The 16,866-nt window shown below is 33.7% G+C and overlaps 1 protein-coding gene across 1 annotated transcript; it reads left to right on the top strand.

Annotated features, from left to right (window-relative positions):
- The first annotated feature begins 2,600 nt into the window (after window positions 1-2,600).
- LOC134533979 (sugar transporter SWEET1-like) lies at window positions 2,601-16,614 on the top strand. The gene is made up of 7 exons (XM_063371840.1): window positions 2,601-2,953; window positions 6,503-6,583; window positions 7,290-7,367; window positions 9,422-9,545; window positions 11,881-12,036; window positions 12,913-13,032; window positions 13,893-16,614. The coding sequence occupies exons 2-7, from the start codon at window positions 6,507-6,509 to the stop codon at window positions 13,986-13,988; spliced, it is 651 nt and encodes a 216-aa protein (XP_063227910.1). The 5' UTR covers window positions 2,601-2,953; window positions 6,503-6,506; the 3' UTR covers window positions 13,989-16,614.
- The last annotated feature ends 252 nt before the right edge of the window (window positions 16,615-16,866 follow it).

Raw genomic sequence — 16,866 nt, 5'->3', positions numbered from 1 at the left:
AGGTTCGGGACAAATCGCACAGTGAAACATGATTTTACAAGGACTGAATTATTAATTAATGAAAAATAATGTTTAATAAAACCTGTGGAAAACATAATTATAATAATTTGTTGTAGTGCGGTGGAGGGATATGCCACACCCGGCCGGATCCTTCCGCCGGCGCAGCACTCGTTGCATGGCGTTCGCCTCGTCGCACGAACTACACTTTGCTGCGCGCACGGGCGCGTTCGGTGCACACGCTTTTGTGAGACGTTGATGAGGCATAGCGGTCTATGCGACACAGAGGAGCATTGGCGGTCGGCGTCAACCTGTAGCCGCTGTGGCTAGTAACGAGGTTTGCTCTCTGATCCATGCGTGCCACACACGCATGGAGTCCCTACGACATACTTTCTCATTGCTTGTAATTAATTAACTTTGTCTTAATGCCTTATACTGTACTGCTGCTAAACTTGTTGGTGTATTCTTACTGTTGGCGCCAGTACCATTAATAGTACTCGTCGATTTATAAATAGACCCTTTTGTTGTGTGTGTGTTGTCGGGACGATATACACTGGCTGTCACTATTTTTCAAAATATATATAGACATATATATATGTGTCAATGGTACTGTTATGCTCTTGTACTCTGACCATTAGAAACATGCAAAAAAAATGTTATTTATCATAAAACCCACACTATTGGACACAGGCAGCTAGGTAACATGTATCAACACATAGGGATAGAATTCAGGTTTTTATTGATAATAAAAATTGCTATTCATCAGGGACAACTAACCTAGGTGTAGAGATAAAAATCAATATTGATATAATTAGATAAAAATCACAGAAAAACAATCCTAACGATACTGAACATGACTCGTGGATATGTGCTTATATAAATTAAACATCAGGAAAATACGTAGCACACATGAATCGTTCACAAAAGTTCGTTAGTGTAAGTTCAGAAAATAAATCAAATGATGTTTTTACGGACGCATTCTTACATAACAGAAAATGTTTGAAATCATAGCACAATTAATAATTAGTATGATTACTATTTATGTTTATATTTGGGTTCGTATTTGCCTTGGCTTAACTCAGTTTATATGGTAGAGACACGAAACTTGTACTCCCATTTCACCTCTGGGTATCACAAAATAAAATAATAATTTAAATCTTGGAAATAACAATTCATGACGTAGTTCAGGATAATTGACACCTTTTACATGAAAACTAATCAGTTTGTAGTCAAATCGAAGTGATTCACGAAGAAATTACATACAGCAGGGTATGTCTATGGGCGATACAAAATGCACGATCTTTACTTACAGATTTTCACTCCTAATAATATATCCGTCAGAATATGCCCTTATAAACTTACATATTATTTATTTATACGTCGTTTAAACTCATCCTGAGTGTCGGATGGCATAATCTAGCTAGCTATATTTCAAATTTAAAATAGGCCTCGCGCCTTTGCGTCGGCATCAGACGCCTTCATACAACCATTATTATTAATTAAGACGTTCTAGACGCCTCACATCTCAAACACGGCCTCTCATTGGCCGAAACCAAAATCGGTTAGGGTAATTTACAATATAAATACCGTAAATAACACTCATTAATACAATTGAAAACACCAAAATGCGGTAAATTTAAAACGAAAATTTCCAACAATGAAAATTTCTTTAAGTAATACCCCGAATAAAATCATCGTTTATTCGTTAAGTTCATTAGTCCTTAGAGGGGTATACTCAATTGGCTGTCCATATAAGTCCATTTCAGGTCATAGAGCATAGCTCTCGTAGATATACATAATTAATAAAAAATATATTTAAATAACTTTTGCGGGCGAACAATATACAAATTAAATAATAAAATTTGATAATAATAATAACAGTCAATATAAAAAGTTTTTATAAATAATAATATCATTAAAATAAGTCATAACTTTCTGTGCATTATGAAAATAGTAACAGCACAGCCTTATTTGGGAATTGTTTTCCGTAGTCGAGCTCCCAGGGTTTTGTGTCCTGATTTTTAATTCAGTTAATTGAAGTCATGCCCGGGGCGCTCGCTTAACTCATTCCGGCTGGGCTAGGGGTACGCTCCGAAAACGGGATACGGTACTGGCGGTGCGGAGCACGGGCTTAACGGCCATGGTCGGTACGTTGTCAATACAATGTTATAATGTTGTCAGTATTGGATGTATGAAACCTATGTTTTATTTTTATGTGATAATGTTAGTCTCTGTGCTATTAACAACAACAATAAAAATAAATAACCTAAACACCAATGTTAATGTTTATATTCAAGTAATTAAATCTAAAAAGAAATAAAAAAATAAAAAATGAAAGAATTAACTTTGGTTGAAGATTAAAATGTATGAAATAAATCTATTCTGGTTTAAAATATCCACTGGACATCAAAAAATATCGTTTTAAAAACTTGGCAGAATTACGAATAATATTAGATAATATACAATACTCTCACTTATGACATTTCTAACCCCTAGTGTGTCGACTACTAGCGCAGTTAGTTTGCAAGCCACCGCAGCTTCACAAGTGGACGGATCATTCCAAGGAGAAGGATAGGAAGCTTCCAAACCTTACAATCCATGAAAAATATGGCTACAATTCCTTTAATCGAACTAATCGTTTGACACATGGTTTGACACTTTCAATTGACATTCCTCTATGCGACTGATTTTTTGTCAAGGACGCGGGCTTGACATCATGATTACGTGTTTGAAACGGATTACTTTGACAATTTGTTCGTGACAGAGTGATGTCAACGTAGAATATGACTAGATATTTTAGCTTACTTAGTCGTACGTGTTACAGCTTCTGACGTGTTAACGTATTTCTTGAGTTATCTCAGAAAGTCGTGGTGATTGTAAGGGATTGCTGTGAATTGAATTGTAAGCAAAAAAAAAAAAATTCTTTCAGTGTGTTACCTTCGACTTCTTATTTAAGGTAAGAGAACAATGAATGGTAACTGTTGAGTGTAGTGTAGTAACTGATATTTAATTTGTAATCCTGACAAAGAGCTATATTTAAAAAAAAAAAAATTGTTACATGTTTTTGAATCTTAAATATTTTTTTTTTTAAATAATAAATTTTGACGTAAATGTATAACTCAAATTTCGTCATGCAAGGTGTAACCCAATTTTCATCATGCAAGGAAAAACCAACATTGCATCATGCAAGGAAAAACCCACATTTCATTATGCAAGTCATAACCAAATTTTCTTATACTTAAGAATAACCCACATGGAAAAAATTTTCTTTTGTGTATCCAAGTCTATCCCTTGATCCTAATGGCATGATTCTGAATACATTGATGTTGTACATGATGCTTGCTGTTTTAATTTAGTACATCAAAAGATCCTGAATTTAACAAAATTTGTGATGTAACAATGATTTATGATCATATTATCAAGTAAAATAAATATCCTGAAATTTGTTTTTACTTCCTAACATTTTTTGTATTAAATATTTTTGTCACATCCAGGATCTTTTCAACGTACTGAATTAAAACAGCATGCATCATGTACCACAGGATCAATCATACAGGATCATGCCATCAGGATGAAGGGATGAACTTGAATACGTGATACAGAACAATTACTCTGCATTGAAAAGTGGATACAGCCAACTGTTATGAACCTAAATACCGGACACACCACCTCCCAACTCCCACTACAAATGTTACACTGGTTGTTTGAAGTGCAGTTACAATTTAGTTCCTCTACATGAACTATTACCCAGTTCATCAGCACAGAACCCACACCATTCCTTGTTGAGTACTGGATTTCTTAGTATACAAGATTTGGATTTCAAATACGCAATACACTTGCACATTTAATTCTCTATTGGCTGCACATCTAGCAATAGCAACCGTCCTATCCATCCAATCTCCCCTGGTTACTTGCGACGTGCGTCAACCACAGCTCTTTCAGCACAAATCCCTTTGCTGTCATCCACCAACTGTTTCCGTAACTCACTGACATCACACATCATAGAACTCCTAGATGAAGAGTCCACTCCTCACCTTCCATTGAGTCCCTTTGTTCACTTGAGCTCAGGCATTTTATTAGTTTAATACCTAAATAATTTAAATTAGTAATGGGTCAAATTCCAATTTTATCGAATCCGAGTCTTAAATTAAAATCCCATAGTGTACCTTGAATATACCCCTCAAAACTGCTTCTTAGGTCTTTAAGGGTCAAAAATAAAATAATACACAAGAAATAAAAATGTTAACTATGGTGTTGAAACTTTTTTTTATAAACTACTTTTCCAGAATTATTATATATTGTAATTTTAGTTATATAATTATATATTAAATACAATATCTTGGAGAATGGTGACAGGATAGGTATGAAGGGAAAAAAAATTGATCTCTTAAATGTTAGAAGTTATCAGTGTTTAATATTTTAATTTATTTAATTTTTTAAAAAAATTTTTCTTTGCATATTTTTCTCAGAATATTGTGTTCTTGAGATACTAAGTATTTGATTGTATTTTTGTATTTGAGGATTTTATTGGCCCAGCCCTAATTTAAATACTAATTAAATATTTAAAATACATGACAATAAATTCAATAAATAGGCCTACAATATAACAAAATATATGCATTCCAATATACACTTAAAATATTGTTTACATTACCCTACAGCTTGTGAGAATGGAGCACTGACAAATGAATGGGTCGGGAGTACATTTAGAAAACTCTCTGGTTTATGGAAACATTCGGCACATTTCCCTTTTGCAAAAAATCTGAGTTTGACTGAAAATCCAGGCTGGCAACCAAGCTATTCTGCTCTTGTCAAATGGTTTATTGATTTATAGAAAGTCTTGATATCATTTTAGGGTTGGGTTTAGTAAAATTTGAAAATGTTAATGAAGGAATTTTGCACACTTGTCAAGTATTAAATAAGTAATGCTGAAAAATAAATTAACTTCATTAATAAGTTTCATTTTTGGTTAAATTAAATTTTATAGTAAGAAAATAACATTTAAATAGCAATTAAGAATGTATTGATTGCATTTAAAATTAAAATTTATATTTGACTTTTCCATTTGTGTAATTGTTATGAATAAAATCATATTACTTGTCATTTCAGTATGTCACTCATTACCTTAAATAATTCTGAAGTAATACGAAGAATATTTACAGGTTAACATGGGTTTCCATTTAGGAACTCAATAATTACAATTTTTAACTGTCAATTTGGATTAATTGAAGTTTTACTACGTGTTAAGATATAAAACCTTTGCGGATGTGACAGGGTGTCTACAGGTCAAGGAAGTCACGAAAGTCACAATAAAGTTCTGACTGAGACAAAAGGACTGTATCATGTATCCGTGTTTACATGTTTACCCCTTGATCCTGATGGCATGACGCTATACGTTACGATCTTGTGGTACATGATGCTTGTTGTTTCAATTTAGTATGTCAAAATATCCCGCACATAACAAAAACTTGTGATATAATAATGAATTATGCTTTAAATAAAAAAGAATATATATTTTATGTCCAGGATCTTTCGATGTACTAATTTAAAACAGCAAACATCAATTGTCGCAGGATATAGAACAATTACCCCGATGGAAACAGTTAAGTCTGTCATGAAACTTTAATATACAGCTATCGTTCTTTTGCCAAATTGTGTTTTTTAATGCCTCTCTTCAGTTCATAGTTCTTTAAATGATGCATACAATGGAAAATTTTGATTTAATACAATTTATTCGACACATGCCATTGCATTTTTGGACTGTTTGTCATGGAAAAATTCAGAATGTAAATTAAGAAATAAAAATTAAAACATAAACCCACACAGAACAAGCTTAAACTAAAATTATCAAATATCATCATCCTTGTTTTTCGAAGGATTCAATATTCTAGAGGAAAAAATTCAAAGAAAAATATTAGAGGAAATGCAGTGAATTAAAAAAATTAGAATCTTTTAAGTTTACTAGGTGAATTTTTCTTTTATATTTATCCTGTTACATGTAATAACACACACAAAAATGTTTTAATTTGGGAAATTTAAATGTTTCAACACCATAGTTAATATTTTTAATTTCAGGTACATTATTATATTTTTGACCCCTTGAGACCTAGATTCAGATTAGAGGGGTTTACTTTATTCAAAGAACGCTGTGATTAAAATTTGAGATGTAAGATTCAAGAAAACTGGGATTTGACCCATCATCACTATAAAAAAAAATCTATCATTTCCACCAACAGGAAAGAATTTGAAAGCCAACAGCAGTCAAAGAAGTTCTATCCCCCCTCCTCCCCCTTCACCAAAATGAAATTCTGCATCCGCTTCTGGTTGTGTGTTACGTTCTCTAGTGACCCCTCGACGCTTCTATGTGTGGCCAATTAGGCCTTCTTGTTTCTTTTGGTCATACATTGATGAGTTGAAAGATGTATTAATAAATGACATTAGATTTGAAAAATCAAATATAGTTTTATTAAAGTAAGTGTTTAAATATTGGTTTTATATTTTGCAGAAAAATGGGTCTTGAAGACTACAAAGATCTTGTTGGCACTGTTGCTGGTATAGCAACAGTGGGCCAGATGTTTTCTGGAGTGTAAGTATAAAATTATTTTTTATTTAGCCACAGTATTTTTTTTAACTTAACTTGGGATTTGACCAATTTTGTCATAGGTACATATTGTCTAAAAATGTGTGAAATTATAATTTTAAGAACATTATTACAATCATTCATAAATTCTCTGGCGCAGTGAACAGAATGCTGACTTTTGTGCCAATACGCATTGATTCCCGTGGCACAGTTAATGCCCTGATAATTATGCTAGGTGACGTAGATAATGTGTAGCTTTTATAAAACAGTGGTTATTTGTTATTTCTGTGTTTTTTTTTACAGGAATTTAATTTGTTTACTTGTCTAATCATTTTAATGTAATAGCATTATAAAAAAACTTTGTCTACAAATACAATTGACTTCTCATTTCTTACTGTGGCTGCTCATAACTGTCAAAATTACATTTGATTGGGTCACGTAATTATGCATAGCAGTTTTTCCCAGCTATCTGGATTTCTTCTGCCTGGTTAGTGCCTCAATAATCTGGACTGTGTAATCAAAATTTTGTAGATGAAAATTCACTATACTGTACCAACTACTTTCAAAATGTTGACTTTACATAGTATGTATGTATGTGTATTGGTATATTTAAATGTTTCTTTCTTGTCTTGTGTAATAAATATGTTCATCACTTTTTTTATGTCATTAATATACTCCACTACTATCTTGAGTAATATTCCTTTATTTTCAGGTTCATTTGCAAAGACATAGTTCAACAAGGGTCTACAAAAAATGTTCCTGTGATACCGTTCCTAGGTGGTGTTTCAATGTGAGTGATATTATTTAGTGGTGTGTGTGTGTGTGTGGTTTTTTTTTTATACCAATTTGAACTGTTTGGAAATTAGAATGGAATCAAGTCTCTGCTTTTTACTACAAATGCAATTTTTAATGGTAGGTACTTGGTGTATACATCATTAAATAAAATAATTGAAACCATTTGAACAGCCAGTACTTCTTAGAAAATGCTGTGATCAAAGTCCATTTTCTAATCCATTCCGTTGTTAAGATTTGTGGGGTTGTTAAACAGTTGATGTATCTGACCTTTCACTTCTTTTAGTTCACAAAGTCCAAACTTGGTGAAATCAGAGGAGGCTCCAGAGCCAGGAAAGCCGGGAAACTGCCCCATGGTCCTACTACAGCCTTTTTATTACCAATGCACGTGTAGTATCAAAATTTCTTAAGATAAATTATTATCACCACCATCGTTGAAATCTATGTTTCAGGTTGTTTTTTATTTTAAAGTGTTTAGTTTTATTAATTTTCTGGGGAAGGCACCCTGGGTTTGTATGCCTCCTTAGTATCCTTAAAAAGTCCTTAATTTCTCTTTAATTGAATTTAGTGTCCCTTAAAAGTCCATAAATTTCACTAAGACTCCTTAAACTCTCAATAAAGATAGCAGGTATATTAGTGTTTTTTTATCTCACTTGACAACAAACAACACTTTGTGCATGCCTAGTACAATTGGAGAATTTCAAGTCATGTAATTACATTTTATGTATATAAAAAATTAAGTTATTTGTCCCTTTTTTTGTATAATACCTTCAAACTAAATGTGTGTGTGTTTTTTTTTGTCTTACTGTGAACTTATAAATAAATGTAATTTTATGATCAAATTAAATTTTGGGGCTTGAGTCATATATGCGTTCCAGAGATAGTTCTGGACAAATGAAAAAAGGAGGTGAGGGGCTTAATCTGTAAGAATTGAACTAAACAACAAAATTATTTGTTGTGCATTAATTATTTAACATTTTTTTTACCTTAATGGATTTTATGATATTACAAATAGTTTCCTACCTCTTGGTAGTGGTGAAGATGATGAATGAAGGGGTCCTTAAAACCTCCAATTTTTTTGATTGCCCAAGAAGGTACAATTGTTGTACACTATTCTAGGCACCCCTTTAAAGCCCCTCTTCTAAATATTAGGGCCCAGCAAATTCCAGGGCCGCCACTGGGAGACATTATGGTAAAATGTTAAAACTTGCATTCGAGAGTATCCGGTTTGAATCCTGGTCCAGTCTCTAGCCATCCTGATGTTGATTTTTCATGGTTACCTCAAATCACTCCAGGCAAATGCTATATTGCCACTTCCACTTGGGACTTAGCCAATTTATACCTCAATTACTTTGAATTGCATCTGATTGTGCCATATTTAGTGATATCTCCTTTAGCGAGAAGTGAACCATTTATCATCATACTGCTGCCAAGTATTACAGATTTTCCATAGTCATTACTCATTTAGTCGCCCAGTATTGGGATTGAATGTTTTTTTCTATTTATTACAGAACAGCGAAACTTAAAATGACGTGTTAGAAATATTGTATGTCGTATCAGCTTTTTGTTGTAAATGATAAATCTACACTTATTAACAGTTGTTTGAGTATACTGCGTGTATAGCACAATAATTTGGTTATATCCGGTCCAGGTGTTTTAAAAAATTCACACCTAGATTCAAGTATCCAAGCATAAATATCTATCCCGATACTTTTTTTTAGTTTCTTTTTTATTAAATAAGTTGTTTTTAGATCTGTGTAGTATTTAAACTGTGTATGGGTGGAGTATCTCATTATTGTACGAGTGTGATGATTATTTAGAGTCTAGCATTTGCCATGGAAGTTAACACATGTTTTATTGAATGTATAAAATATGTGATTACTGATGGGGTATGCCTGGAAGTTGGTAGCACTGCCATAAAAAAAATTGTGTCTTGTTTGTATTTTTGTGTGAAACTACTATTCTTAATTGCTTCTGATTACATTCACATGCATATTATTTTTTATGTAATTTCTCATTGGCATGCCATGTGAGAACTGTTCATGTTTTCAGGTCTATAATCATGCTGAAGTATGCAGACATGCTGCAGGATGGCGTCATGATGAACGTAAATCTTACTGGTCTTGCCCTTAATGCTGCGTACTTGATAGTTTACTATTTGTATTGCCATGAGAAGGTGAGTTGAAGCAGTGTTGTAAGTTCTGTACGCATTCTTGTGCTCATTAAAATTTGATTGAATATGTATTGTACAGTCTAACCTGAGGCCGACCTAGGCTACACCTCTCCCATGAGTGTGGTGCGTCTCATGCCTTTTGGCCACGTTTATCCCCTCCCACCATCACCCTCTCTCTCTCAGCCAATTTGAACCTTGAACTTCCTGCCACGACGTGTGTGTGTGTGTGTTCAGGCCCGAGAGACCAACGTAAAATCAGTGCCACACACCAATAATCAAATTCCATAAATTGAATAACATTGTGTGTTTTTGAATTTTACTTCTCTGTGTGTATTTGTGTGATTCTTTTCAGCTTTGTATGTTTATAAGAACGAAGCAGCACCATGCGCCCACACTTATGAATGCAACTGCTCAGGCGGTTTAGAGTTTTGAATTTACATCTTTATAAGAAATAATGTTACCTCAGCAGATGTGCAGAAGGAAACAGTCATCGCACATCGTCGACTTCACGTCATGATGAGAAACTGATCTGTTGGCATCAGCCGTCTTTTTAATCAATTTAAACACTTTTCTTATACCTTCAAGGCCTACTCCGGGTGGTGGACCATTTAACTTAATTATTTTAATTCCTAACTGGATATTCTACATTTTTATGGCAGTCTACTTTTCAGGACCAGGTCATGCAGTGTCATGATCAGTACACTAACTGAAGTGTACCATTGGCTATTTTATCCGCTTAGTTTTTTAAGTCATACTACTTTAGGCGCGTTGTGAAAATATTATGAGAGTATTCACTATGCGTATGCAGAATGCATCAAAAATTGACAGGACGGAAAAAGGCTACATAAAATAAAAAAATATACAGTATATGCTTTTAAATCATATACACTTTAGTGATCGACATTGAATACCGGTGCATATAATTTAAAAAAAAAAAAAAAACATTTATTTATTGTGAATATTAGTGATAAAAATTGTTAAAAAGTGGTTACAAACTTTTTCAAGTGTATTTATATAAGTGAGGTTATGTTACCATAAGTAAAATTTATTTGCATTATAAATTATTACATTATTATACTGGCAATTTAATGCCACTGAGAGAGAGAGAGATAAGCCGGGTGTACATGCCACCTCACGTGATTGCACCCATACAACCAAATGTTTTTTCCTTCACGTTAATTAACAAACCAATGACCATGCCAAGCCTATATTATATGTACCCAGACTCTCACAATATGTTTACATGCATTTCATTCCTATTGTTTACACCATGAGAAGATCTGTATTTCTCCTAAATACACTTGTCTTCTGCTTGCTTTTGGTAAAAAATTTTACTGTTGCTAAAAAAAAAACATGTCAAGTGCTGAAAAAGAGAAATTTGTTATTGCTACATTACAGAACAATTTATTCTATATTCATACATTTTCTGTAGCTACATTACGAAACAGTTTATTCTATGTTCAATATCATATGCCTTGAATTAGGTTTGGCATCTTTCTAATTGTTTGTCCTTGATATGCTGGAATTATTCTCTTTAGTTAAGCTTTGAACCAAATTGTTAAGACTAAATTTTAACTGACTGCAAACTTAAAAAAAAAAATGTATTTAATCTTTTTGAATCATTTTGTAAATCGTTAACAAAACTATTGTAACTCAAAAAAAAAATACTTCATAAAAAAAAAGCCCTATTAGAACATTGGTCAGAAAAAATACAACTGAATATTTACCTACCTTGAAGCTGTAAAAATGTCAGAAATAGTAGTAGTTTATTTCAAGAGGCCATGGGAAATGTTAAGTTTTCGAAATAAACTTAGACCTTGGCATTAAATATTTTGTGAAATATTTGTTCAATTTATACAAATATAAAATAATTGTAGATACAGCTTTGTACATAACTTAACTTTTTTTTCTCACCAAAACCAGCCTTTAAATTCAACTCTGTATGGTCATTTAACAAATTTAATATGTAAACTAATTCTTATTATCAAACGCCATCATAAAAAATATTTACTTAAATAAACAAGTTGGTTAAGCCTTTATGACAACAAAGTAAACTCTGTGACATGACAGAGCAAGTCAAATTAATGCGGTAAGTTATGTTTTTTGTAAATCCCTTTTGTGTACAGCATGTCAATAGCTTAGAAAACAGTTGTTGCTATTCGCAAGAAAAACTTTTTTAAAAATTCACGGTGATATAAGACATGTGTATTTTGATTACCTTTATCCAGCCAAGAACTTGTAACAGGATAAACTGACAATTGTGCACAATTATTATAAAGTACCCCTTCTATTTAAGCTTTGGCTCACATGTACGTAATTGTTTTTCCTCTGTTTCCAGGGAGCGTTGTGGTCCCAGGTATTCAAAGCAATGGTGGCTGTAGGGCTAGTGCTGGCGTATGCTGTGTTGGACAACCCTGTCAGAGCAGAGTTTTGGCTCGGCATGATAATAACAGCATTTATGTTCGCGCTTATAGCATCCCCTCTTCTGTCTCTGGTGAGTGGAGGCATTTTGGAAACCATCCTTTCAAAAAAAAAAATTACATCCAATTTCTGCAAATGTTTTCTCTCAGACCAGGGTTCTCGTATCAGGGAAAATCTGGGAAATGGGAAGAATCCAGGGAATGGAAAAGGTGTCTTCAAAATCTGGAAAACATGGAAATAATATCATAGTACAAAACAGTTTCTGTAAATTTTTGTGCAGTGTACTATCTTAATATCTTAAAACCAAACATATTTTCATCATAAATTATTGTGCTCTTAATAATCTACCTGTATCAGATTTTTTTGTAATGTTATTTAAGCATAAGAGATACAAACAACTGTGTATTTATTGAAGCACAATTTAATCATCTCAATATAGTCAGTATTGTATCATTCCATTGTTTGATCAAACAGTTGATGGAAATAACGGTTTGAACTTAATATTGTGGAGGAAAACATTGTTTAGTCAATTTTGCATTTTATGTATGTTTTTTGTAATATGTTTTTATGTGATTTGTACTTTAGTGTATCTGTTGTTTTGCCAGATTAATGGGTCAAGTAAAAAATCATAGTTGGGGCAGGAAACACTAAAGGGAAATTGGTGGAAGTACGGTACCTAAGAATGTGAGTGAGAACTATGTCAAACATATGTCAGTGTCATATTATTAATGGAATTTTTTAATTGTAGAAAAAATAAAGCAATGTTTCTGAAGGCACACAGTGCACTTGATGTGCTGTGTGTGATATCTGCTGATTAACTCACGCTGCTAGTACACATCCATGTGGGTTAACACACTCACATGTGTGTGATGAGGCCTGTGTTTGTTTGTCAATGTTTTCATTCACATGTGGAACAGCTCACGCACTGCCATTTCAACTGTTTTTTTAGGGCGAGGTCATCAAGACGAAGAGCACTGCCATGCTTCCGTTCCCGCTGATTCTCTCTGGGACAGTCGTCACGTTCCTGTGGCTGCTTTATGGAATCATAATTCAAAATACTTTCATTCAAGTAAGGACTGCGTACATCTGTTATTGTTCGAATATTACCAATCCAACAACATTTTACAGTGCATGATGTAGCTTGAAATATTAATTCTCTCATTTCTGATCCAAAACTATAAAAGGTTAATTTTATGGGGGGGGGGGAAAAAGTTTAAAATATCAAAAATAAAAGGTTAATCTTTCAACAATTTAGATATTTGTTTAGCCCAATCACTGTTTCTTTAAATAATATATATGTTTATTTTGTAAATCATTCACGTGCATTTTTGATGTATAGATTGTTCTTAAAATTAAAAAGGAAAATCTAACTCTTTAAAGGATACATACAAATGTGTGCATGTGTGATACAAATGATGATACAATGATACTAAACAGAGATAAATTTGTTAGTATGGTACTTTTAGCTGGTAGCATTCATAATGCCATGGTGGAAGTGGTAATGGAATGGGCTTTGATCTAAGAGCTTGGTTCATCTTTGAAAGGCATACGTACTCCCCAACTTTTAGTGTTAGGATTTGATAAGACTAAGGTACCTACTTCCTTGATTTAACATGTTGGTGCTGGGCTGGTTTTGTTGAACACCTCCAACCCATACGTTGCTCATTAACATTATGGTCCGATGAACCAACCATAGTAAATTCATTTTCCATTTGAGCAATACTTTACATCTAAGTGTTTTAAACTTGTGTGATTGTAATTTGTAAATTTTGTTTAAATTTTATTTGGAACCACAGTAAACTTGTTTGAAATGTAGAAAAATTGTTATTTTGGGCATGTTGGTAAGGTATTCTGCTGTACCGTACTTAAAAATAAAACACACTTTAGTGCTGACACAAGGTAGCTATATGGAACATTTTTTGTTTGCAGGTGCAGAATGTAGTTGGGTTGTTGCTAAGCTCAGCGCAATTGATGCTTTTCGCAATATATCCTAGACGTCCTGTCAGCATCAAGAAAAATTCGTGACTGCACTCCACATATTTGCAGTTGCACAATAAATATTTTAGCCTGTGATTTTAGATTTTATAGCAAAACCATCTGCCTGCAGAATTTATAGCAATACCTTTATGTTATATGTTTTAATTTTTTTTTAACTATTTTGATTGCACACTTGTTATATTTTGTATTCGTACATAGATGCCAGACAAAATCATCATTGATTTGTTAAATGTTGATATAAACTTTTGTTGTTTTTAGTTAAGTTTTTATGCTTAAAAAGTCGTAGTCGTAGTTAAAGATGTATTTCGTAAAGTAGGATACAAACCATATGTGCACTATAGTTCAATGAACAGTTCATTGCTTTTGTCAAGTAAATTTTTTTTATTTTTTGGGCTCTCAATAATTCTAAAATAATAAAATATCTTAATAATATTTTGTAAACTGTGATACGGTTCCTATTGACTAATTTTTAATGTACATCAGTATTCATGGTCCTATTTCACTGCAAACACTTGGGTTAACATTCCATTTGCTATGATGTCAGAGAATTGTAAGAGATTTTTTGTAGGCTTGAGTCATTATTAAGTACAGATAATTGCATAGCTAAGATGCCACGATCATTGTGTGAATGCCTAAGCCTAGAATCGTTGAGAGGGCAATAGAGTTGAATTTTTTTGACAACTACTGCAGATAATTTTGATGGTGCATCAGGTTCTTTGAGGTATTAAACAGGTGTGAGCACATGATGTCACAACTTAAGTTTTCTTCGCCTTTCCCATAAATAATAGTAGGGTTTTGTAGATACAAGCATTTTGCACTTGTATTTTTCAGTTTCTTAACTTAGTTTTGAGAAATGTTTATTCATAAAAGTGTGTCTATTTTTGTTAAAAGAATATATCAACTGGTTTACTTAATTTTAAATGGCTTGCATTAAAATAAAATGGTTAACTTTAATGATTCAAATAATAATAAAAAGTTATTAAATAACAGGACATAAGTTGGTGATTGTTGAACTACAATAGTTCATTTTCAGAGGTTAAAGAAATAAGTATTGGTCAGGTGTTTGCTGTGAAGACGGGACTTTATAATAGGTTTTCCTGTATGTTGTGCCTTTGTTAACTCTGTGTGGCAAAGTTTACTCTTAACAAGTTTGCACTTATACGTTCTGAAAATATAGAAACGGAATGTGCAGTTTCTTTGAATACATGGGTGTGCTTGTAAATCATCTCTATCATAAAACTTTACTATTCAGCTTATTGGTTTCAATAAAGAACAAATAGCTTAGTTGTAAATTAATAGTACCTGTGACTAAATGAACACACATAAATAATTTTGTTTATTTACATTTAAAATAAATTTTTTGTCATTTTTGTTTTTATAATTGATTTAGTGGATTAAAAAAATGTTTAATTTAATTGAAATGTTTTTAAACTTCAAAGTTTTTGGTTATGTACTGAGGGCGTACCGGTGCTAAGGTTGGATTATCGGTGGAAATTAATGGGCGCCACCACGTGAGTGGGCACGTGGACCCGGCTAGAAAACTCTAACTCAGGGCGTTACGTGGCCCATGTGCGGCGAGATATTAGCCTTCCTGATTTTTTACGCAACACCTGTCCCTAACTAAGCCCGCTCTCAGCGTCGGGCACGCTCCTAATTATCGCAGTGGACTCTCAGGGCGTCCCACACGCCACTGACTGGTTAAGGACCCACGTGGCCCCCCCGAACACAGAAACACGTGACTCAGTTAATTGGTTTTTATTACTCACGGTACACGCCCTTACACAATCCTCCGTTGATACAGCTATAAAACGCCAGAGGCACGAATTGAATTAGGTGAGGAGGCGAACCACGCACGTGGTCGCCTCAAGTCGCAGACACGTCCACCCTCGGCCGGCTGGAGAAAGAGACTGGGCTGAGACCAGGGCTTGCGGGAGGCAACATGGCGCCCTTCGCGCCGAACACAATTACCGTTACAACTTAGCTGTGGCGTGCCCCGGGTTACTATTGAAAAATACATAAATCCTTTTACAAAAATTAGTACATTACATCCATGCCCAGACCGTCTGTAATAATTACTTATATGAATAAAATGGTTTAAATGAAGTTGCATGCTAGTTCCTCCGTCGCCCGCTAGGGAGCGTCCTTGTTCGTGCTTGCACTTATTAAATAACAAAACATCATGAATTAGTTAAATAAAAGACACTCACATGCATAGCCGTTGTGACACTATTTTGAGGCGAAAAGAAAAGGATTACAATATTTATTAATATATATTAGGGGTGCGGCGCACTGCAGCCAAGTGCCCTCTTGCCGGGCTAGCAACACACGCGCACACGCACGCACAAGCGGGAGATTTGAACAGATGGTGGCGTTTGGGCGGTGGCATATCGGGCTCAAAGGGGCCGCAGGCCCGGACGACGTCAGTACATTGTATACGTAGTTTAAGTATTCTAAAAGCAAAAAAAAAAAAAAAATTGTCTCAGAAGAATATTTATCTGTCAGTGCTGATGTTTTTAACCTAGACACTGTGTGCCTTGAGTAAATTGTTGCTTTTAAAATAAAATTGTTACATTTGCTGAAAAGAAGGTATTTTGTGAGTTAATGGAAAAGTTGAGAGAGAAATATAAATTATTGTATTGTTATTTACATGTAATGGTTTGTTTTTTTCCTGTTAGAACCTTTTTTGCTAGTTACATTTTGCAGACAATAAATTAGCACAGTTTATTTTTAACCGATATTGCCCAAGCAATACATATATTATGACATAATTTCTTGCCAAAATTTATTATAGATAAACATAAAGTTTCCAACTCTGTCAAAATGCCACCCTACTCTGCTCTTATTGGCTATTCAGCCATCATCCATGATGAAAATAATATAACATTTTTTTCCTTCGTATGCACAT

The sequence above is a fragment of the Bacillus rossius genome, chromosome 7 (genome assembly GCF_032445375.1).
Source record: "Bacillus rossius redtenbacheri isolate Brsri chromosome 7, Brsri_v3, whole genome shotgun sequence".
Lineage (NCBI taxonomy): Eukaryota > Metazoa > Arthropoda > Insecta > Phasmatodea > Bacillidae > Bacillus > Bacillus rossius.
This window is presented reverse-complemented; position numbering and strand designations above follow the sequence as displayed.